The 23,752-nt window shown below is 43.9% G+C and overlaps 1 protein-coding gene across 4 annotated transcripts in view; it reads left to right on the top strand.

Annotated features, from left to right (window-relative positions):
• Window positions 1-23,752, top strand: part of EYA2 (EYA transcriptional coactivator and phosphatase 2) — a 224,994-nt gene that overhangs the window by 53,879 nt on the left and 147,363 nt on the right. For 3 of the 4 annotated variants that reach the window (XM_033095320.1, XM_033095321.1, XM_033095323.1), the window contains exon 2: window positions 15,644-15,762. In XM_033095320.1, the coding sequence (XP_032951211.1) occupies window positions 15,654-15,762 (109 nt within the window). In that variant the 5' untranslated portion in view covers window positions 15,644-15,653. Of the gene's footprint in view, window positions 1-7,888; window positions 7,908-15,643; window positions 15,763-23,752 lie in introns of those variants that run through there. The other variant, XM_033095319.1, reaches the window with a different exon arrangement.

Genomic DNA, 23,752 nt, shown 5'->3' with positions numbered 1-23,752 from the left:
GTTGCTCTGTTCAACTCTTGTACCATGGTCATATATTTATTTTTCTTTTGTAAAAAAGAATTAAATACTAAAAATGCTATTGATCAATGGTGCATACATGATTCTTGTGTGTAAGACTATGAGACTGTAGGGTCCTTGTTCAGCATTCATTTAGCTGCTACCTATTGGCTGACTGTTTAGTGCCAATTACAGTTACTGCACTAGATGCCAAGGATGCAGGAGTGAAGAAGACAGACATAGCCCCACCCCCACCCCAGATAATGAACAAATAAATATGCAACATAATTTAAATAGTGACAGACTTGCAAAGTCAAATACCGTAGGGTCAGGGATGGAAAGTGGGGGAGTGGTGGTTGGAGACATGGGGGAATGGGTTTGATAATATCAGGGAAGGCAGTTCTGAGAAGGTAACATTTGAAAAAATACCTAAATGGAGTGAGAGAATGAGTCAGGGAAAGAGGATTTGTGGCGGAAGGACCAGCAAGTGCAACACCATGAGATGGTTTGAGTAATAGCAAAAGGGCAGTGACCCCGCAGGAGAGGCAGTAAGGGTGGAACTTCCAGGAGATGGATTGGAGGGGTGCTCAGGGTCCTCATCATGGGGGGCCTTGAACTAGGTGTTATATGAAGCCATTTATGTCATTATGGCCAAAAGGTGTTTTTCCTAATCATTTGTGATCATTTTCAAAATGTGGAAAAACATTCCATTGATATAACGGGATGCAGTGAAATGAGATGTTTTTTCCAGCTTTGCCTGTCATGAGCTGTGGGACCTGAGGACATTTATTTAATTAGTTGGCCTCTCAGTTTCTTCACTTGTAAGGGTGGAGAAAAGTTTACTCTGTATCCTATTCTGTTCTAAGAACTATATAAGTAGTCATTTCACCCTAGGAGACGGGTACCGTTTTTATCCCCATTGGACAGATGAGAAAATTGAGGCAGAGAAGTGAAGCAAGATCCCATACCACTGGTAAATGGCAGAGCCAGGATTTGACCCAAGTACCCAGGCACCTGAGCTAGCCTGCATATGTATTCACCCCACACTGTTCCAAATTCCTGCTGGCTCTGCAGCAACCTCACAGGCTGCTTGGGAGAATGCAGTGAAGAAAGATTTGGGACAGCAATTTGCAAGAATATGTATTAATATTCTTATAATAGTCTTCTCTCCTTAAAAATTTTTAAAGAATTTCTAAACCCTAATGAAATCATTGATTCAACCCATGAGCATTAGTGGATGAAACCATTAGATCAGAGGTTTATGGGGGACCTCAGAATGGAGGGAAGGAGAGTGGAGCCCCCCAGACCCACTGGCCCCTATCAGTATCGGTAAAAGGGGGGCACCTGGACAGCTAGCCCCTCCTGATGTGATCCAGTGGGAAGAACTCTGAAGCATTACTGCCTCCCCGCCCGCCATTAATCTGAACCTATTCACATTTTAAAGCTAATTTATGGGAAATACAATAGAAAGAGAAATAAGTTAACACTACTATGAGGAAGTAAACAGAAAAGTCTAGAACATGAGATATTCTGCAAGACAGCTAACCTAGTCCTTTCAGCATGTCAATTGTCTGTATAAACAGGAGGGAGAGGATATTCTAGGTTAAATACATGTAAAAAACACTATAAGCAAATGTAATGGGTGGACCTTGTTTAGACCCTGAATCTTACAAACCAACCCTAAATGGCCGTGTGGAGACTGTTGGGGACTGGGGGGTGTAGAACACGGACTGTGTTTAAGATGGCACAGGGAGTAAGGTGAATTTTGTTAGGTGTCATAGTGGAAAGCGTCCATATTTTTTTAATGAAGCGTGGCAGATAAAGAGACTTCAAGTTCAGATTTGTTCTTGAAACTTCATCAAAGAGGAAACGAAACAAAACAAAAAGCTTAGAAGAGCCAAGTGAGGTAAAATCTTGAAAATTGTTTAATCTGAGTGATAGGTGCCTAGCGATTCATTTTACTATCCTGTCTGCTTTTGCATCCGTTTGAGATTTTTTATTTTAAAAAAACTTCTAGCCCCTACTCATCATGTAGCCACCTTACAAAGAAAAGGGGGTGGGGGGAGAAAAAAAGTCACTGTATGAAATTGCATGAACCTCAAAACAAGAAGAAAAACATTTAAAAACTCATGAATCACTGCATGGCCCATTCGATTTCAGGGTAATGATGTAATTAGAGGAGATCAGTCATTAGGGAAGATTAATTTTAAGACATCTGCTGCTGTCGGTGGCAGATGGCAGAAGAGTAGAACATTCAGAGCCAGACATCCTGGCTTTAAATCCATCTCTGCTACTTATCGGTGATTTTAGGCAAGCGACTTAAACTTCCTGTCCTCACTCTTCTCATCTGTAAAATGGGGTCTGAGTTCTGTCGATCTCATAGGGGCTACTGGGAAGATGAAGTGAGCTCAAGCATGAATAGCACTTAAAACAGTGCTTGGATCCTAGACAGCATTTACCGCGTGTGAACTATTATCGGTTTCAGTTTTGTAGTGGTCAGTGCTTCCTGGGGGCTCAAATAATGAGTTGGGTAGAATGAAGATATTCTAATAGCCAGTTTTTAGTATTCAGTTTCGCTTACCATTTCTCCAGTATTTTTCTCCCATCCATTCCCCTTCATTCAAATGAAAACGCTCTGCTCTGGAGTCTCAGAATGAGTCTCTCCGTGGTTTAAGATGGTTTACAACGGGTCCAGGTCATTGCGGTCGGCTGTGATTGGCTGAGCAAGAGGAAGAGGGGCAGTGACTGCCAACGATGCTGCCGGGGTATCTACTGAGGGTGGGGACCATAAACGCAGAGCAAAACGCCTTTGCAGTCTGAGAGGCACTCCAGCTGCTGCTTGCTCACTTGCTTCTTGGGGGAGGGGGTGTCCTGGGGCTCCCTGTGGTGGCCTCCAGGCATTTGACATTCTCCAGCCATCACTCGCAGGGGCAGGCCTTCCCTTCAGTCAGAGTCGTGGTGTTTTGCTTTGTGCCTTATTTCATTGGTTATGGGTTGGGTTTGTTTTGTTGTTGGTTTTGTTGGCTCTGCATGAGAAATATTCTATAAAGTTCTACATTTTGCTCCAGGGCCCTGTTGAACCCAACCTGAAATCAGTAGAACGTGTGTGGTCCTGTCCTGTTCGGTCACTGCACATTGGGTACTTTTTTGAAGGTACCTCTTGTGGGCCTAATGAATATTGGAAAACACATTGTAAAATGCAGGCATCTGAACTTGAGTCATGTTAGAAAAAGAAAAAGAAAAAAAGCCAACCTCAAGAGGTCATATACTGTATGATTCCATTTATATAATGTTTTCAAAATGCCATCTTAGAGCTGGAGCACAGAGCAGTGATTGCCAGGGGTTCGGGCTGTTTGGGGGAACGAGGTTGGTGTGTCTGTGAGGAGACAGCACAAGGGAGATCTTTGTGGTGATGGAGTAGTTCTCTGTCTCGATGGTAGTGGTGGTTGCTACATGTGTGATAAAATGACACTGAGTTACACACTCACACACACACACACACACACACACACACACACACACACACGGCACCAGTGTCCATTTCTTGGTTTCAATATTGTACTGTAGTTATGTAAGATGTAATCACTGGGGGTAAATTGAGTGAAGGGTACCCAAGACCTCTCTGTACTATTTTTTTTATAACTTCTTAAGAATCTATAATGAAACCAAAATAAAAAGTTTTTTTTAAAAAAAACCCCGTGGACAGCAAAACTGGATTAGCGAAAACAAAGGGCCCTTGTTTTACATGCTATCAGGAATGAGGGAAGCATAATAAAACCCTCCCGTCGACCATTTTTATTCTGCACCACGTTCCCACAAATGAGAATGTATCAACCCTGAGTGAGACGGTTTGGTCTGGGGCTAAGATTCTCGGCCCCGGGCTGGTGGTCCTTTCTGACATGACTCCCTAGAACATATTCCTCTTGGCACAACGATGGTGCTAAGGAGTAGACTGCCCAGGAGACATATTAAAATCATTGTTTATGTCTTCCTAAGAGAGTTTGGGGTAAAAGCTTTCAGATCAGGGAAGAGAGGCCGTACAGGGGGTGAGGACGGGACACCGCCATTGGGACTATAAATGGGATCAGCCACCCTGAGAGGCAATTTGCAAATGTCCTTTACAATTTTAAAGGTAGACCGAGCAGTTTTCCTTTGGGGTATCATTCCTAGAGACCTATATGCATGTGTACCCAAAAAAGCCTGTCCCAGGCAGTGTGGCACTTAATGACAAAACTTGGGAAACCTGGGGACTAGCCGAAAGAAGTATGGTATAGACATACCTGGGAAGCCTATGCAAGCAGTGAAAAAGAAAAAGCTAGATCTCTGTGTCATGACATGGAAAGAACATCAAGATACTGTATTATTAGAGTGAAAAAAATCCTAGAACAGGATGTACAGATCCAGGACATTTATAAAAATACATTCATATAGCACATTTATAAAATACTGTGTGTCTTTCACGATGTAGGTGGATGTTTCTGTGTGTTTATGACTAGAAAAAAGGTCTTCAGAACTATTTATCCTGTTAGTCATTGTGGGTACAGCTGGTGGGAGATATAGCCAAAGATAACTGCAGTTTTATCTAAAATTTAAAAATTTATTTACAAACATTTTGAGGCATTACCTGGGTGGTTAAAATTATATGTTAAGAAAGAAAAGGTAATGTAGTTATTTTCTCAGTTCTAGGAGAATCTGTGCGGCTCTATAGCCCAGCTATCTGGGGTCACCCACTGGTGAATGCCGCCTGGTGGTGAACAGCAAATCCCACTCTCAAATGTCAGCTTCATGAGAGCAGGAAACTTGTCTGTCCGATTCGACACTGTATCCCCAGTGCCTGGAACAGTCCATGACCTTAAAAAAAAAAAAATTGACATATATTAGTGAGCAAGAACAGCCTTTCTTTTTTGGTATTCGATATGCATAGTCAGCGATTCTAAATGATTGGCAGCCTGACTCAGTGAAGGAAGCAGTGAATGAATTTGGTGTCGACTGTGTCCCTACTTTATCTGCCTTCTTCTTCGCTTTTGGAGAAGAGGCTGAAAGCACCTTGTTCGTCACCTGTGTGTCCCAGCCCTGATCCCATAATTTCTATTAAGTGACACCTTCCCCATTGAAAGGGAGGTGGGGTTGGGGAATGGAGATGTGGACGGGAGGAGGGGCTTGTGACCACACCAGTGTAGCCTGTGGGGTCCTTGCCAATGGATGGTAAAGTCGGCCATGTGACAGCAGTCACTGAATTTCACTGGCTGCGCCTATAGTTTATTCCTGCTCGTACTTTCACACTGAACTCCAAGGTTGTGATGCGCATGTATCGGAATGCGGGTCACAGTCTTCTAAGACTGTGCTACTCAAGCATAATCTGTGGCCCTGCACTGCCTTCCAAGGTTCAGTTCCAGTGGGACAGAGCAGCTCTTCTCCAGCAGTTCATCCTGGGCCTCTCATTGGTCCCCATTGACTCCTGACCACCACCCCTGAGCCAATCACTGTAGACCGAGCGATGGGAGATGTTAATTGCCAGGCTCAGGGCCTGTTACTAGTAGGGTCAGCCTCACTCAAGCCACATGGACTGAGAGGCAGTTCCCCCAAAGAAAGAAAGGATGCTGTTGCCACAAGACCTAACGGGCCAAAATGCCAGGCACCCACTGCCCCCGCCACGCTCCTTCTCAAGCCATGATTTCTCCTCTATGCTGTGGCTGTAGACATTTCTCGTTTCTCCTCCTGCTTTCTTAGCTCAAAGCAAGGCCATCATTTTGCTGTATATACATGTATCAAATCATCTCATTGTACATCTTAAACTTATACAATATGTCCACTATATCTCAATAAAGCTGGAAAAAAAATAAACCTACAGGGAGGGCGGAAAAAAGCAGGACTGCTAAAGCCATGACAGCCAGGCAGAGCTTAATAGTGTCATAACCATAATTAACAAACACATTGTGTCATTTGCACAGGAGCTTTTGGACCATTTCTCCTTTCTGGGATGGCCTGGGGACAGTGACATCCGACATCCATGTACTTGGATGTATGTAGGCCGATGACCTACATACATACAGTGCTAGCGCTGGGAAGAATAGTAAACCAGGGGGTCTCAAACTCGTGCCTGGAGGGGCCAGGCAGGAATGTAAACGAGTGCCCCGTCTGGGTGGTGACAATGGCAGTGACCCACACTTAGCGGGCACTCGGTAAATATTGCATTTATTCATACAGCACATTCATTCATTATACCACAAATATTTATTAAACAGCTCTCAGGGGTCAGGCCCTGCAGATTTTGAGAATGTAATGGTGGATAAAACAGACAAAATCCCTGCCATCAGGGAGCTTACAATCTGGTCAGGAAGACAAGTGGATATTAAATAACATACAAACATCTATAAAAATTGTTATAGTGACTGGTGCACAAAAGGGTGAGTTATGGCCCTGTGGAAGCTGCTGAAGGGGAAGGAGCCCTACTCAGGAAGGGCCTGGGAAATCATGCTAGAGCTGAGACCTCTGAAGGGTGAGCAGGAGGGAATGGTGTCCCAGGCAGAGGGAACAGCATGTGCAAGGACCTCACGACAAGAGGGAGCGTGCAGGAAGAGCAGGAAGGCCAGTGTGCTAGAATGAGACGTTGAGTGAAGGGAAGCCAGATCAAGGCTGTGTTCAGAAGTCTTTGCTTCATTCTAAGAATAACAGAAAGCAAGTGGAGGAGGTCATGAGTAAGGATGAAGTGAGAGGGGCAGGTTTGTTTATGTTGTCCGAAGTCCCTCAGGCCACTGTGCAGAGAACAAACCAGAGGGAGGACAGCATGGCCCCAGGGAGACCTAGACGCAGGCGGAAGTGGTTGTCCAGGACAGAGAGGGTGGTGGCTTGGCCCTGGGCAATGGCCATGGAAATGGAGAACAGTTGGTTCCATGGATGTTTGAGGAGGTGAACTTGATGACACCTCGTGATGGATTGGATACGAGAGCTGAAGAAGAGGGAGGAGGGGGACAGTCCTGGGCTTTTGCTGTAAGCAACGGCACCCCTGAGACGGGGGAGCCCGGGCAGAGCTCGTTTGCACTTAGCAGATGTATTTAGAACTGAAATCAAATGAGGGTGGTGGAGGCAGCCAGAAACGTCCAGGTTTGGGCCACAGCTGCTGTCTATCCAGAAGCCTGTGATTGCTGTCAGCAGGTTTGGGTTTCTAAGCCCTGGAAAGATGCTGGGAGTTGGCCTTCTTTAGAGTCCGGTTGGCTGACTGGCCATCTGTCCCCTCCATCCAGCAGGCAGGGCCACTGTTCTCAGCCAAGGTAGCCAGGGAGCTCAGGGGGGTGTGGAAAGGTGAGCCTCCCACCCGCCTGGGACCCTCCATCTGCTTTTGATCCTTTCCAGCCTTTGAAGTTGCCCCCACCCCCCACCTTCCAGCTGTCATCTCTCCGGCTCCTCTGCAGCCTCACGCTCCCCCAATGCTCCTCAGTCCCCCGGGACAGGGGTGGTGACAAGGGTAACAAATGGTGCAAGCCGCTGGCAGCAGCCGACCAAGGAGAAGGCCAGAGGGCGGGGCTTCCGAATGCCTCTTTCTTCCCTCTCCTCTTGGCCTGGTTCTGAAGCAGTGGGGGTATCAGGGGTTTTGCAACAGGGCAACACAGGGGGGAAAATTGTGTCCTAAATGAATCCCATGCCTCTGCTTCCTTCAGGAAAGAGAAGCTAAGTCTTTCTCCTCCCCCCAGACTCTATTAGACTGTCTGATTTCTCTCTTCCCTCCCCTGCAAAGAGGATAAGCTGGTCTCCTATTTCAGGTAATTGTGACGAGGGGAGAAAAGGGAGAACAGGAAGGAAGACTCTCCCCAAATTGCAAGAGAATTCAACTCTGCCCGTCAGGCCACAATAGGAACCAGTGGTTGCCCCGACGACGATCCTCATGACAATTCCCAGTGTCTACCTGGAATGTATGTTTTAAGCTTTTGTCTGTGTGAATGCAAATAATGTCAGTATTTGTTGACAATTAAAAACCCTTTGTTGAGCACCCACTCACTCACACCTTCTCAGACTTAATCCGCAGGATAACCTGCCAGGAAGGGCACTATATTATTTCTCCATCCTTATGGATGAGGGTCGGAGAAGTTATATAACTTGCCCAAGGTCATACAGCTGGTAAGACACGTAGCTGGGATTTGAGCCCCTGTAGCAGATGACAGAGCCAGTGCTCTGACTGAGTGGGAGCTGGATAGACCCTGGGTTCAGATTCTGACCCAGTTTGACTTGCAAGCTGTGGTTAAGACCTCAGACCCTGGAGCCAGACCACCTGGCTGGGAATCCTGGCTCCAGCACTAACTACCAGGTCACTCTGTGAACCTCAGTCTCCTCATCTCTACCCACTTCATAGGATTAAATAAACTGATTTGATGTATGCAAAGAGCTCTTGGCCCTAGAGTAAATGCTCTTTAAGTGTTAGCTATTTTTATTTCTATTATCTGTAAAGCAAGCACTATAATCAGGTCCAGGTTAAGACCTTCAAAGACCTCAAAACACCAAAGAGATCAGCCTCCCTCCATTACTTCCCCATGTAATTCAGTAATACAACAATCTGACCCATAACATACAAACACAAAACTCACCCTGAAGTGCTGAAATTTTAAAAGCTTCTTTTTAGATCTTCATGGCTGAATAGGATATGTTCACTAAATACGAATGATTCACATTTTCTTGGTGCCTATGCTTTGCTCAGACCTAAATCTGTGTTTAATATTCCGGTTGGGAAATAGAGGGAGGATAATTATATCTCCCAGGGTGGTTGAGAGAATTAAAGGAGATAATATAAAAGTGATCAGGAAAATTGCCTGGCATGTAATAGGTGCTTAGGAAATGAGAGCTATAATTAGACTTTTTTTGGAAGCGTTTTTCTCACTCTGTTCATATTGCTATACTTTTGGTTTGCATCTGCAAGATAGCAGTGGCCCATAAGCGATAGCTGGCAGCCGGAAAGAACAAATTGTCTGGTTCTTAAATTAAGGGCCTGCTTAATTCGTGAGGACTAACATTTCTATTGCTTCTTCTTTGTTAGCAGTATTTATTTGCCATGCAAATTAATTGGGGAAGGACAAACTAATTGTTATATCTTCGCAGGTTGATTCTTTCATCATTGCTTTATGTTCCTCTAAATCTCCATAATGGTTTTTATTTTCAAGTCTATTTGAAATTATTTCTGCTTTCTTTTATTTAATATTTGCTTCTTGTGGATTTTTCCCAATATTTAGCTTTGAGTCTTTGTATGTCTTTATATTTTAAAAGGATCTCTTGTAATAATCAAGTGTTTAGTTTTTTTAGTCTAGTCTTATAATCTTTGTCTTTTAATGGGAGTATTTATTCTGTTTACATTTAATGTAATTATTGATCAATTTGCATTTAAATCTGTCATTTTATCTTTTTCTGTTTGTTCCATCTCTTCTAAGTTTCTTTTTTCTTCTTTCTTGCTTTCTTTTGGATTAATCAAGTATTTTTATTATTCCATATTCTCCTCTATTAGCTTGTTAGTAGCCATTTATTATTATTATTTAAGTAGTTACCTTAAGATTACAGTATGCATCCTTGATAAATCTTAAAGTTTACTATAAATTAGTACTTTTACCACTTCCAGGAACATAAAATGGTCTTAGAACATGTTTACTTCATTTATCCCCTTACCATGCATGTATTTACCCTTTTATGTTGCTCTCCATTCCTTGCTGAGTTTTCAATCTTCTAGAACATTCTTTTGTAATTTACGTCTACTGGTGGCAAATAATCCTAATTTTGGTTTGTTTCATTCTGTCATCATTTTTAAAGGATTTTTTTTTTTTTTTGCTGGCCTAAAATTCTACATTGGCAGATGAAATTCCATTGTTTTCTGATATTCATCATTTCTGTTGAGAAGTCTTATTACTCCTTCTGTAAAGATATCTTGTGTTTCATTTCCCCTCTGGGCTGCTTTTAAGATTAATATGTTCTTACACATGTGCAGTTTGACTATGACATATATATATATATGTATGTGTGTATGTGTGTATATATATATGTATATGTATGTGTGTGTGTGTGTGTATATATATATACTCCCAGGAGTGTTTTTCTCTGTATTTATCCTGCTTGCAAACCACAGAACTTTTTTATTCCTTTGGCTTGATATCTTTCATCAGTCTTGGAAATTTATCTGTCAGTTTCCCATTAAATATTGTTTCTGACTTGTTTTCTCTCTCCTCTCCTTGTGTGGCCCCTATAACATGTATGTTAGACCTTTTCTCCATGTCCCATGTGGTTTATGCTTTTTTAAAAACCTTGTTTCCAACCTTCCTTTTGAGATTTGTCTACTGACTTATCTTCCAGTTCATTAATCTTTTCTTCTGCTATGTCCAATCTGTGGTTCAACGGCTGTATTGAGTTCTGAATTTCAGTTATTGTATTTTCAGTTTTAGAATTTCCATGAGATTTTTTTTTAAAGATTCAGGTTCTCTAGTAGAATCATTCTATACCTTAAATCTATTTTCTTGATCATATTATCAAAGTTGTTGGGGAGTCCATGTTTGATAATCCCAATATCTGAATCTTATTTGGGTTTGGTTTTTTTTGTCTTGGTTTTTGATCATTTGGTCTTGTCTCCTTGCATGCACAGTAATTCTCTTTTTTTAATTAAATGCTAAGCATTGTGTATAAAAAATTATGGGGACTCTGGAATATGACATCTCCCCCCAAAAGAAAAGTTACTTTTCTTCTGGCAGGTGGTAATAATAGAGGCAAATCATTTTTATCCAATAAGGGATTAACATGACTCAAGGCAGGATCTATTTGGTTTGCCCTTATTCCAAGGGAGTCACCCTTCAGGGATCTCAGTTAAAAGCCTGGTGTGTTTACCAAGGCCTCTCATCCTGAAGGGCCATGAACTCCAGTATTTTCCTCCCTAGTACTGGGAGATTACCAAAAGCTCTCTTTCATTTCCTGCCTTCTTAGCTACCCCTTTCTGCTTGACTTCTCTGCCTCTCACTCCACCCAGCTTAGGTATCAGCAAATGCCTCAAAGGTAATGACTGTCAACAATATTAGGCTCACTTCTCTGTGGTCTCATATCTCTAGGATCTTTGCTTGGGCTCTAGCTGCTTTAGTAGCCCTGAACTCCAATTTTTGTCTCCCCAGCCCAATGAGACTGGAAAACTCTAATCTGTTACTTTTCCCCTCTGTGCTTATAAATTGGCAAACGTCTTGCAAGGAAAAGTGGTAGAGGTCAGAGTTAACTCTGTCCATTTCTCATCTCTCTGGGATCTTGAGCCCTCAATCCCTGCCTTGGTTGCCCACCGATGCCTTAAAACAATGTTTTGTAGCTTTTATTTTTTATTGTGATAGTGAGATTGAACCAAAAATACAAACTATCTCATCATAGCTGGGAGGTAAATTCAGTTAGAGAGTTTAATACACATTAGGGGAAATGGCTTATTTTAATTTTCTCCTATATTGGAGAAAAGTGCAACTTTAAGCCATATTAAATGGAAGACTTCAGATGAATTGAAGACTTAAATATGAAAGGTAAAATTCCAAATCAATAGCTTAAAATGTAGGTAAACCTTAATATTCCAGGGTTAGGGGGAAAAAAATACATTTAGAAAAAGAAGAATTATTGGACAAATATGTAATAATTTTTTATGGCACACGACACCATAAAATAAAAATTAAAAAAAAACAGACAAATGAAAGATTAAGAAAAGAAATTTACAGCCTCTAAAGCCAGCAGTGAGCCAATACCTAAACGCTACAAGGCACTCCAGCAAATCAACAAGAAAAGAAAATCCAGTAGAAAAATGGGCAAGGATAATAAATATGAATAGACAGTTCCCAGAAACTTATATGCCCCATAATTATGTGAATATATGCTCAAACTCACTAGTAATCATAGAAGTACAAATGAAAACAAATATGAGATACCATTTTCTACCCGTTGGTTGGACAAAAATTAGAAAGCTGGACAATGCCAAGTGTTAGCAAGAATTTATGAAACGGGAATGCTTATGCACTTCTGGTGGCAATCTATATTAGCACTGGAATTATGGAGAACAGTCTGTTACTACTTGGTCAAGTCCAGTTCACATGCCACAGAAATTCTCCTCAAATATATATATATTCATTTTAAGAATATATGTGTGTATCTATAGACACATATGTAGATACACATCAATGTATGTTTTATTTAGATTAAGATGTTTATTGCAGCACTGTTTCTAGTGGCAGAGAGATGAAGGCTTCTTAGGTCCTCATCACTAAAGCAATGCATAAATGCGATGGAGTGGTTGGTGCACAGCATGGAATTGTAGCCACAAGCTGGATAACCATCCAGCAATATGTATCCATTTTAAAAATAGTGCAACGTGAAAAAAAGTAATAAACACAATGCGATCTCACGTACGACACTATTCGTATTAATGAAAACACGTCACACATAAAACAACATGGCATCATTTATAAGGAGACAGATTTAATACATTAGAGTCACTGTCTTCTTAGAATGGGGTAGATAATGAGAAATTTTTAAAAATCTTGTTGAAAGAAGCTGATCACTCAGTTCCAGATTTCCTCCCTCCCTCCCTCCCTCACTCACTCCCCAGTCCCTCTCTTCCTCCATTCCGTCCTTCCTCCCATCCTCCACCAGGTGTTAATCAGATGACAGAGTGGACAGGTCTTCTGTGTCAGGTGCTGTGAGGGAAGTGTAGATGATTTCCATGTTGCTCGGCCTCCCAGGACCTTAGGCAAGATGTGAAAACACCAAAAGTGGTCGCAGCAATCCTCTGTCCCAGAGTTAAAACTCACAAACACATTCCTGATCTGCTGTAATGTCAACAAATGCTGTTTGGATGTGCTAAGAGCTCTTGAGAATGACAGCAACACTCAGGAAAATAAATAAGCTATGTGACTCAGTGTCACATTGCTGTTTCTTTCCTCATCAGGCTTTTTCTTATGATATGTATGCCATGGCTCTCAAATGCAAAGGCCTATAGGGTCAGGAGGGAATATAAATGGAAAAAGACAACCAAATGTGATATACTAGGGAGGGGTGGGGACTGAGGCAAACTGAACCCATCTGCCTTGACTGACTTGATCCGTCACTGCCAGCTCCTGCTAATTGTTGTCATGCAGAAATGTGACAGTAATCTTCCATTTTCAAGAGAAGCTAAAAAATCTAGATTTTTTTAAATGTGAAATTGCTTCATTTTAAAATATTGGCCATGACTTCAAGTATTTTAAAACCCTGAAGAGGGGGGAAGATAATTCATTTTGTTTTTTACTGGATTTGGTCATTTAGCTTACAATTGGCTGCTAACAGATACCCATATGCATGGCATCTGTATATATAGAGACCAGTGCTATTTTTGGCATCATTCTTTATTTTTTAAACCTTGAATTATTTGTACATACCCAAAAGGATGAAGGGAATGAGTTTGGATAAAATGCAAACTTCTGGCACCCACCACCAGACAACAGGTTCAAGGTCTATTTGCTGAGTTCCATACAGTATATATGCGTTGATGTGTTAAAAGAAGGAGACGCCGAGACCTCTCTCCTGGAGTACCTGTGGCATTTGGGGGACAAGAAAACAGGCACACAGCAGGCATGTATACCTGGGAACATTTAGGAACCCAATATGTATCAGCTCCTGTAAAGATATACACAGTAGAAGCTGATTTGTGTGGAATTCTCTCATCAGATTTAAAAGTATATATGAAGTACTTCCTATGAGTAAATCCTGGGATAAGTGATTTCTTTCTTTTTAAAAAATTATTAAGTATTTCAGGTACACAAGAATGTATAGTAACCATACCATAGTGATATGCCCACCATCCTGCTTGCAAACTAAAACTGGGATTGGCAAACATTTTCTGCCAGATAGTAAGTATTTTCAGCTTTGTGGGTATCTAGCACCCTAATTCAGAGGTTGCAGTGTAAAAGTAGCCATGGACAACAGAGTAAACCAATGAGCAGGACTGTATGCCAAGAAAACATTACTTGTGGACACTGAAATTTGAATTTTACGTAATTTTCACATGTCATGAAATGTTAACCTTATTTTGATTCTTTCCCCAGCCATTTAAAAATGCGAAAGCCATTCTGAGCTCACGGGGCACACAAAAACAGGCTGGATTGGGATGGGCCACAGTTTCTGTCAACCCCTGAACTGAAATGTTCCACAGTTGAAGCCCCCCGGGTACCATTGCCCAAACTGCGTCCCCTTACTCTTCCCAGAGTTAGCCATTCTCCTGAAATCAGTGTGTGTCATTCCTACACATACTATGATCTTTTTATTGCATGTGTCTATATTCCTAAACAGTATATAATATTGATTTGTGTATTTTTCACTTCGCAGAAATGGTATCAGACTTTGGGTACCCTTCTGCCTCTTTGCTCCGTACTTCGTTTGGCAATCTGTCCATCATGCTGTGTACAACTCCAGCTCCATCTTTTTCACGGCTGTATTGTATTCCATTACGTGAGCATACTGCCTCCGTTTATTCATTCCTGTGGTAATGAATGGGCGTTTAGTTCGCTGCCTTCTAAGTCCTTTCTTTACACGTATCATCTCTTTTCACCTTCACCGTGACGTTGTCAGGGAGGTACTTTGATAATCCTCATTGTCCAGATGGGAACACTTTTGACTTAGAGCCGTCTGGTAACTTGTTCACGGTAGTGTGTAGTGACAGTGGAGTTTGAATCCACAACCTTTTCCTGGTGTAATCTGCGTTTATAACCGTGTCGCCATCAATCGATACATTGTGTTTTATTAACACAATGGTAACAGATCCTGGCCTTGGATACTGATGCCAGGCAACACACTTGGATACTGATGCCAGCCCTCTCTGAGGGCAACTTGAATCAGTGTCAAACATGGCTGGTTGTCGTTCAGTCCTTTGCACACCGCCACGTGTGATATTGTGCGCAATAACCAGAAACTTCGTTTCCTAACCACAGCGGGTAGGAATTTCGGAGGAATAAGTACTGACCTAGTACAAGAGGTGGAAAAGTCTTCAATAAAAAATGAGACTGACCCAGGAGACTTGTCCCTACTTTTCCCTCCCCCTTCCATAACATTTTATCAAAATCCTAATTCAGCAGCCAGTGTTTTCTTTCTTGGGAGGGACCACAGTGATGGGCTGTGAGTTTTGCTGCCCACAGGGGCTTAAATATCAATGACGCCTTTTGAGCCTTTCTCCATCTGTGTAAGTAATGCCATGTAACACCATGTCCGTTTTTCACTCTTAACGGCGGTCCAGCTTCTCCCCGTACCTCTGGCTTGTGAGAATCTAAATTCAAACACTCCCTCTCTACCTGTGAGCCCCTTCCTCTCCTGAGAAGTCTCCCTGGCTCGCTCCAGCTCATTCAGATGACATTTAAAAGAGACCAAAATATAATTTTTCTAATGGCAAAATACAGGAGGAAGGAGGGGAAAGTTTTAATCAAGTGGGCGTATTCTCCAGAGGGGACTGAGTACTTCATTTTAATTCCTCATTTCCCTTTGATGAAAAGTTTAGTGAATTTTTATTATGTAGAATTTATAAGACAACTGGGTTTAGGTAATCAGCTTTAATATTTATACTCTTAGGGAAAGAAATAGGAATCATTAGTAAGCATGCATAATTAATGAATAAATTACATTTCCCTTTGTCTTCTTTCAGGTACAAGGAAATGCTAGAACTAGTGATCTCACCCAGCTTTACGGTAAACAGCGCTTGTCCTGGTAAACTGAAGCTTAACCGTGCTGGCACTGATGTCTGGACTCTGAGTGACATAGAAGGTAGGCCTCCTGGCGTGCGTTTTGCAGGACCAGTGGTGGTCCCGCGGAACATAGCAAGGGACTGACAGACAGCCTTAGGCATGCTGCCTCCTTTGGAAAGTACTGTCGTTATGACAATGTCTCCTCCTGCCGTTGAGATTGTTGCCTCTGGACCAAAACTTTGGCATATGCGGCTGACAATTTTGTCTAGTCATTCGAGGTGAAAGTATGTTTGTTTGTGTTCTGAACTTCCTGTCTTGGTCTCCAGTTCCAGAAATGCTGACACTGCCACAGATGGTAGTCGGTTTCAGGTGTGTTCCAGGCCCGGCCCTGGGTGTGTCCTTCAGGGTCTGGGGCTTGAGCTGGGAGGTCCGTCCCTCAGCGCTCTCCTGCCATTGCAGCGTCCAGGCAGGCGCCTTGTGTACAGGGGTTTGACGTTGGGACAAGAACTCGTCTGCCTTTTGCTTTCAGGTTGGGTTGAAGTCAAGGAAGCAGAGGAGAGTTAAGCTGTTTGAAAAATTATTGGCAAATGATGCAGCCAGACTAGTTTTCACTAGAACAATTCCTGCTATTGTTTGCTTGTTTGGGATCTGTCAGCCTTCCTGTTAGAGCTGGAGTTAACAAAAGGCATTAAGCTATTATGTTTAACCATCAGGCTTAACCCGTTATTAGACCAGCTTTGGGATTTGCTTCTGGTGTTCTGGGATGGCCAGCTCTCTCCACGGCCTGTGTTTGATGTGAGCTCATGGGGCACACATGCTGTGTAACTGTCGTGGAAAACCAAAGAGACACGTATCTAGTCGAATGTAACATCGCGAGGAATTTGCTTTTAAGCAACTCCAGGCTTCCGGGAACAATTGTTGATGTCACCAGGAAAGTGACATTTCCTTTACATGCTGGTAACGAAGCTGAAACAACCCTGCTCTAAGTGCCACCAAGAGGGGTGGGGCCCCCATGCCCAACTGCATGGTAGAGACACACCCTCACTCTTCCTGGCACTTTGGAGTGTCCGTCTAACCGTCCTGGGCTTTTTGAGAATCTGAAAAAATGTACTGAGCCCTGCTCAAAGTCAGTCATCCTTTTCTTTCTGACAGAGACACAAGTCTCCTTAAGACTGTCTTCATTTGAGAGCCAGAAGAGATAGGAAAAGGCATAGACTGCCAAGTCCGAGTCCCAGCTCCACTGCCAACCAGCCAAATGATCTTGGGCAAATTGCTGAGCTTTCCTGAGCCTCAGTTTTCTCACTTGTCAAATGGGGGCATAATCATGACACCTCCCCTCCCTACTTCATAGGGTGCTTATTGCAAGGATTAAATGAGAAGGTGTTATGTAAAGTGCTTGGCACACCTCTGGGTGTGGTACAATAGTTAAACTTATTATTCTCTTGTCATTCTCCTCTGAATCAACCACAATGAATTCAAAACCATGGTTGCATACTGGCAGCTGACAGTGAAGTCTGACCCTCTGGTATGCCTTTGTTTGGTTTACACCATGTTTTAAGTAAAAGTGAACGTATAAAAATCAGGACAGAGATAAAAATCTGGATTTCTGGTTTCTCTTGAAATGCTGAATGCTTTAGAAACACTGGGCCCACATTCCCTCCTGGCTGCCACTAGTGGGAGCTGGGGGGCAGCTGTCCATTCCATGAGTCCCTGCCTTTTGTTTTTCATTTTTGTGAGCACATACTTTGTGCCAGGCACTGTCCAAAACAGTATACATCTAGATTAATTCTCCTCTTCTATCACCATTAGAGCGAACACTTGACATTTGCTATGTGTCAGGCATTAGTGTATTAACTCATTCAATCCCCACAACTCTAAGAAGGGATACTGTTATTAACCTCATTTTACAGATGAGGAAACTGAGACACCGAGAGTTTAAGTAGCTTCATCGAGATGGCACAGTTAAGTGACAGCTAAAATTTGAACCCGAGTAGACTGACTCCAAAGTGTATTCTCCTAATCGGTACACGGTACTGTTTCTCATGTAATTGTTACACCCCCATTAGGCTATGAGCTCATTTTACAGATGAGGAAGTTGAGGCACGGGGGCTGTTGAGTAACCAGCTTAAAGTCGCACAGATAGTGGCAGGGCCAGGAATCAAACCCAGGCGCTCTGGCTCCAGAGTCCCCACTTCTGAACTCAATGCTCACTTTCTGCCAAGCTCTCGAGAGTGTCCAAACCCCAGATGTCCATCCCACGGTGTGGCACCCACAGACACACCATCCCTCTCCTTATTGTGACCTGGAGCTGTCCGCGCCCAATCTGGCTGCCAAAGCAAAGGCTTTGGGGTGGAAGCAATGGGGCAGAGAGAGGTTGCTCCCAAATTCCAAGCAGGCAGGGCCCCGGGGGTTAGGTTACACACACACACTTTTCTTTCTCTTGACATGGGCGTGAGCTCTGGGACTCTGGAGGGGACATTCCACCCCCGCAGTGGCCTCCAGTGCCAGACCGGCCACTCTTGCTGCCTGGTCTCCTTGTCTCCCTCCTCCTCTGCCCTTCGTTCTGTTACAGGTTGTGCCTGAGTGACTGCAAGGGCCTAGCTCCGAGGAGGACCCCAGGGAGGCATGAGCCATGGGCCTACGCTCAGGGGACTCTGCAGGGAATAGGGACCCAAGAAGCCTCCCAGTAGCTCCCACTGTGCTCCGGCTCCACCTCTTACCAGGGGTGGGTCCCTGGGCTGGTGACCTAACCTCTTTGGTGTTCATTTGCTTCATCGGTTAAATAGGAATAATTATTCCACTGACCTCAACGAGTTGATGTGAGAATGAAATGAGTTAAACATGGAGAGGATTTAGTGTTTAAAAAAGTATAGAATGGGCGGCTGGTTAGCTCAGTTGATTAGAGTGCGGTGCTCTTAACAACAAGGTTGCCGGTTCGATCCCCACATGGGCCACTGTGAGCTGCGTCCTCCACAAGTAGATTGAAAACAACTACTTGACTTGGAGCTGATGGGTCCTGGAAAAACACACTTAAATAAATAAAAGTTAAAAAACAACAACAACAACACAACTTAACTTTAAAAAAAAATGTGTAGAGTACGATCTAAATTCCTTACCCCTGATCACCAGGCTGTACGGGTCTGTCCCTGCCAGCCTCTCAAACTCATCTCATCCCGCCCCGTGTGCTCAATGGGCCCAGCCCCTGGCCGGTTTCCTTTCTCTCTCTCACAAGCGTGACTCTGCCCTCAGAGCCGCTGTGCTAGCTCTGCCCTCTGCCTAGACCAGTCGTCCTGAACTACAGGACCACCCGCTCATCCTTCAGTTCTCATGCTCCTTTTGAAAGTACTCTTCATTCATTCACGCATTCATTCATTCAACAGATGTTCACTCAGCCACCCACCCAGCATTGTTTTAAGTTACTACCGTAGGAAGACAACAGAAAACCCCTGTTCTCCTGGAGCCCGCCCTACGGTGCCAGCAGAACAAGAGGCTGACAATAACAATAAATAAGCAAAATACAGTGCATGTGGGATGGCGATACTATGAAGAAAAATAAATCAGAGAAGGATAAGAAAAGCACGGATGTGGGTTTCAGTTTTTGTTAGGGTGGCTAGGAAAGATGTCAGTGGGAAGGTAACACTTGAGTAAAGACCTGAAGGCGATGAGGGAGGGCACGTCATGGTGACATGGAAGAAGAGCCTTATGTGCCGAGCAAGCAGCAAGTGCAAAGGCCCTGAGGCAGCAATGTTCCCAGAGCACTTGAGGAGCAAGAAGGAGGCTGGTGCGGCTGTAGCCCAGTGAGCAAGGGGCTGACAGGAGAGACGAGGTCAGACCATGAGAGATAACCAGGGTCAGACCGTGCGGGACTCTGTGAGCCTCTGGAAGGACTTTGGCTTCTGCCCTGAGTGAGATGGGAGCCACAGGAGGGTTTGGAGCAGATGAGGCATGATCTGATTGACATGCTGACAGGATCATCAGTCTGCATGTGAGAACGGACAGAGAGGGGGGACGGAGTGGGAGCCCAGAGACCAGAGAGGAAGCCATTACTGTAACCCAGTGAGAGGTGATGGAGTGGTGACCATGGAATGGTGAGAACGGGTCAGATTCTGGGCCAGTTTTGAGGGGACAGCCCACAGGACACCCAGCCGCGCTGTTCCATGTCCTATTTTATTTTCTTCAGATTCCTACTTTCTGTCAGAAGTTTTGTGTTTGTTTGTTCCTTGTCCATCTCTCCTAGAATGTAAGTTCTCTGAGGGCAAACCTGGCCCACTTTAGTTACCTCTGTATCCCCGCTGCTCAGAACAGGGTATAACACATAGTAGGTGCTTAAGAAGTACTTGTTGAATGAAGGAAAACAGAAGACAAAGCACTCTGCGAGACTAAGAACCGAATGACTGAATGAATGAACACTACTCTCTGAGGCCCAGGTGCTTCCTCAACTCACTCGGCACCTGCCTGGAGTGCCCTTCCTTTCCTTTTTTTCCTTTTGAAGACCAATCAATTTCTAGTCAACCAGTAATATACAGAGGGTGCCAAAAACTATATACACATTTTAAGAAAGGAAAAAACTATTAAAATTGCAATACTCAATATATACCGATAACAAAAGATGAATACAGGTCACGTTTGACTTCTGCAGTGACAAGAGGTGCTCAGAGTGGTTCCCATCAGCGTCCAGACACTTCTGATGACGGCCAACTACTGCTTGAGCAATGTTGTATCACTGCACATGCCATTTCAATTTCTTCCCGAAGTACCACCAGTGTAGCTGGGTTTCTATGCTATACCACATCCTTTAAGGTCCCCCATAGGTAGAAGTCAAGGGGTGTTCAGTCAGGAGAACATGGGGGAAACTCAGCCGCAGCTCTTTACACCTCTGGTCCTATCCATTGTCCTAGCGAATTCTCATCAAGGTCAGCTCTCATGTCTTGGTGGAAGTATGGTGAGGCACCATCTTGTTGGAAGTAAAATCAACCATTCCCAAAAAGTATAGGAATTGCAGGTAAAAGGGATGTGTGTGGCGTGTCTAGGTCCACTTGACCAGTAACGGTACCTTCAAAAGAGAATGGCCCTAATGACCATCCACACCGGACCCAGTAAATTGACTTCTTTTTCCACGAGAATGTGTGGATTTTCTGGAGCCCGTTACACACAATTATGTTGGTTTATTGTTCCGTCCAATTTAAACTGTGCTTCACCAGACCAAACCATTTTCCCCACAAACTCCTCATCCTCTCATACCGTGGCTTGGAACCACTCACAATACTGCACCCCTCGACTAGGGTCGTCTTCATTCACTGCATGTAGTCATCTTGGGATGAAAACTTTCCCTTTTGCTGTTTTAAGAATGCGTCGGATGCTTGTTCCCCTGTCTCACGTGCACATTGTTAGGTAGACCTATGTGGTGAGCGTGTGAACCGTTCCGACGCCAGAGCAGAAGCAGCAGGACGTGTTGCTGTGGGAGGCCTCCCGGATCTTCCCTTGGGCACATCACACACAGTACCATGCGTCTCACACTGATCACAAATGCATGCAGTTGTTAGGCGTGTTGGAGGTTCTGGTGCACACTCACGCCTCCATTGTCACTGTACTTCCACAGCATTGGCGAATTTCAAACACCACTTCAAACCAGTCCTGCGCTCCTCGAACGGCAACTGTGCTTCCGACATTTTCTTTGTCCTGCCTGTCGCATGGGGACGCTCGCATTCATCGGATCTTTTGAGCAAACGTCACACTACACATTGCTACTGTAATTCAATTCAGCTTCGAAAAGTAATACATAGATAACGTCGCTTAACATGTGTAGACATGTTTTTGGCACCCCCGGTATAAATACGTGATCCCTGTAAAAACCTGACATGTAGGCCAAATTCCTCTTTGCCACATCACCCAGTCTTACTCTAGTCTTCTCTTCCCTTCCCCAGCGGTAATCACTGTTATCGTATTTTCTATGCACGTTATTTAAGACCTTTCTCTATGCAACTGCATATGTACAAATGTGTATTTGTATAATTTCTGTATATGTATTTATAACTGTATATTTCCTATATCGTCTTGCTGGAGCCAATTTGGAAACACAAAGCTATCATACTTTCTATAGTTTGCTTTGGCCAATCAAGATGCATTACGTAATGATCAACCTCTTTTTTAAAAAAACTTCGTGGCATACCAAAGAATGCCCGTGCCCCGGTTCATTTAGCCACTCAGTCCCTTGCAGGTGAACACTGAGGTTAGTTTTAAATCTTTTGCTCTTACAAGTGGTGCTGCTGGGGGAATGGGCATGCAAGCTGCTCTCTGAACAAATGTACTGTTTCTCTAGGGAAGACACTGAGAGGTGCACTGCAGCCTCATAGGGTCCCCGTCCCCTTCCTTTCAGCCTCCCAAACTCCAGCTTCTCCAGCATCGCCTCTGCCTCCTTATGAAACCGCCCGAGCCCCTCCCCAGGGAGAGGTGGTAGTTTCTCTTTCATTTCTTCATTTCTCCGATTGTGTAGTCAATGAATTGTTTGATGCGCCTGCTGTGTAAGAGGCACTGGGATCGGGGCCTGCCTTCAGGGACCTCTCATGCTGACCGTCACTCTGCTTCCAGGGGAACGTTTTACATCCCCTTGTGGTCATTGCACATCACGTCCTCCAGGGTATGGGCTCAGCCAGGCCATGTGTGTATCCCAGCCCTGTCCTCAGCTCACTGTGTGAACCTGGACAGACTCCTACCTCTCTCTGCCCCTCTCAGTCTCCTGTCTCGATAATGAAGATATATGCGCTGCATGCATTCAGTCAATCAATTGTCCCCAAACGCCAGCTGTGGGCCAGGTCCTGGTGTAGGTGCTGGGAATGTAATGGTGACCAAGATGGACAAGTCCTCCCTCCCAGAGTCTATATTCTCGTGGAAGGGGCAGGTACTGAATTTTCAAGCCAGTAAGGGATTTCAGATAGTGGTAATTTCTATGAAAACGAAAGCGGGACCGCAATAGAGAGCGACGTGCGTGTTGCTTGAGCATGGTAATTGGAAAGGCTTTGTAGAGTGCTCGAGGCTTAGAAAACCCTCAGCAGAGGTCAGCTGTGTGTCTCTCCCTCTTTAATGTGCATACAATCACCTAGGACCTTATTAGATTGCAGGCTCTGATCCAGCCTGACAGTCTGCATTTCTCACAAGCTCCCAGGTAATGCGGAAGCTTCTGGTCCACCAGCCACTCCGAGTAACAAGGTGGTAGCTCCGTGGTTCTCCAATTCTCTTGTGCATCCGTTCACCTTGGAAGTTTTGCCAGCACACAGGTTGCAGAGTCCCACCCCCAGCATTCTGATTCTGGAAAAGTTTGGCCTGAGGTCCCAAGAATTTGCATTTCTAAAAATTCCCAGGTATGTTGATGCTGCTAGTCCAGCCACCACACTCTGAGAACCAGGCTGATTTTCAGTGCTGGTTTTAAACCTGGCTACACATTGGAGTCTCCTGGGAAGTTTAAAAAAAAATTTTTAATGCTAATGTCCAGACCCCACCTCCCAGAGAATCTAATTGACCAAAAGTGTGACCCAGGCGTTGGGATTTTTTGTAAAGCTCTCCAGATGAGTGTATTGTGCACCCAAGGTTGAGAACTATTAATCTAGGTACTGAATTCCTCCAGGACAAGGATAAGTTTTTTATTCCTGTATATATATTTCAATTTGTTTCTAATTAGCATAGAGTTCAGTGCCTGGCTTATGGTAGATTCTTAAAAATTATTTATGGGTGGAGGATGAGTGGGTGGATGGACGAATTAATGGCCGGATGGGAGGAGAATGGATGGGAAAATGAATGGAGGATGGATGGGTGGAGGATAGATGGATGGATGGATGGATGGATGGATCAGCAGGGGGGTGGGCAGGTGGATAGATAGGTGGGTAGGTGAATACAGAGTGGTCTTGAGGAATCACAAATAACTTCAGGTTGGTATTGGCTTTGAATCCTTAGTAAGGTTTTCTTTACTTCCCCCTGCCTCATTTCCCAGATCTGTAAAGTACAGGTAATAATGTATTCATTGGGTTGTTATGGGGAATAAAAGAGATAAGAACTATGCAGTCCTATAGCACAGT

Source organism: Rhinolophus ferrumequinum, chromosome 23, assembly GCF_004115265.2.
Source record: "Rhinolophus ferrumequinum isolate MPI-CBG mRhiFer1 chromosome 23, mRhiFer1_v1.p, whole genome shotgun sequence".
Classification (NCBI taxonomy): domain Eukaryota; kingdom Metazoa; phylum Chordata; class Mammalia; order Chiroptera; family Rhinolophidae; genus Rhinolophus; species Rhinolophus ferrumequinum.
The sequence above is the reverse complement of the archived record's forward strand: the minus strand, read 5'-3'. Positions and strand labels throughout refer to the sequence as shown.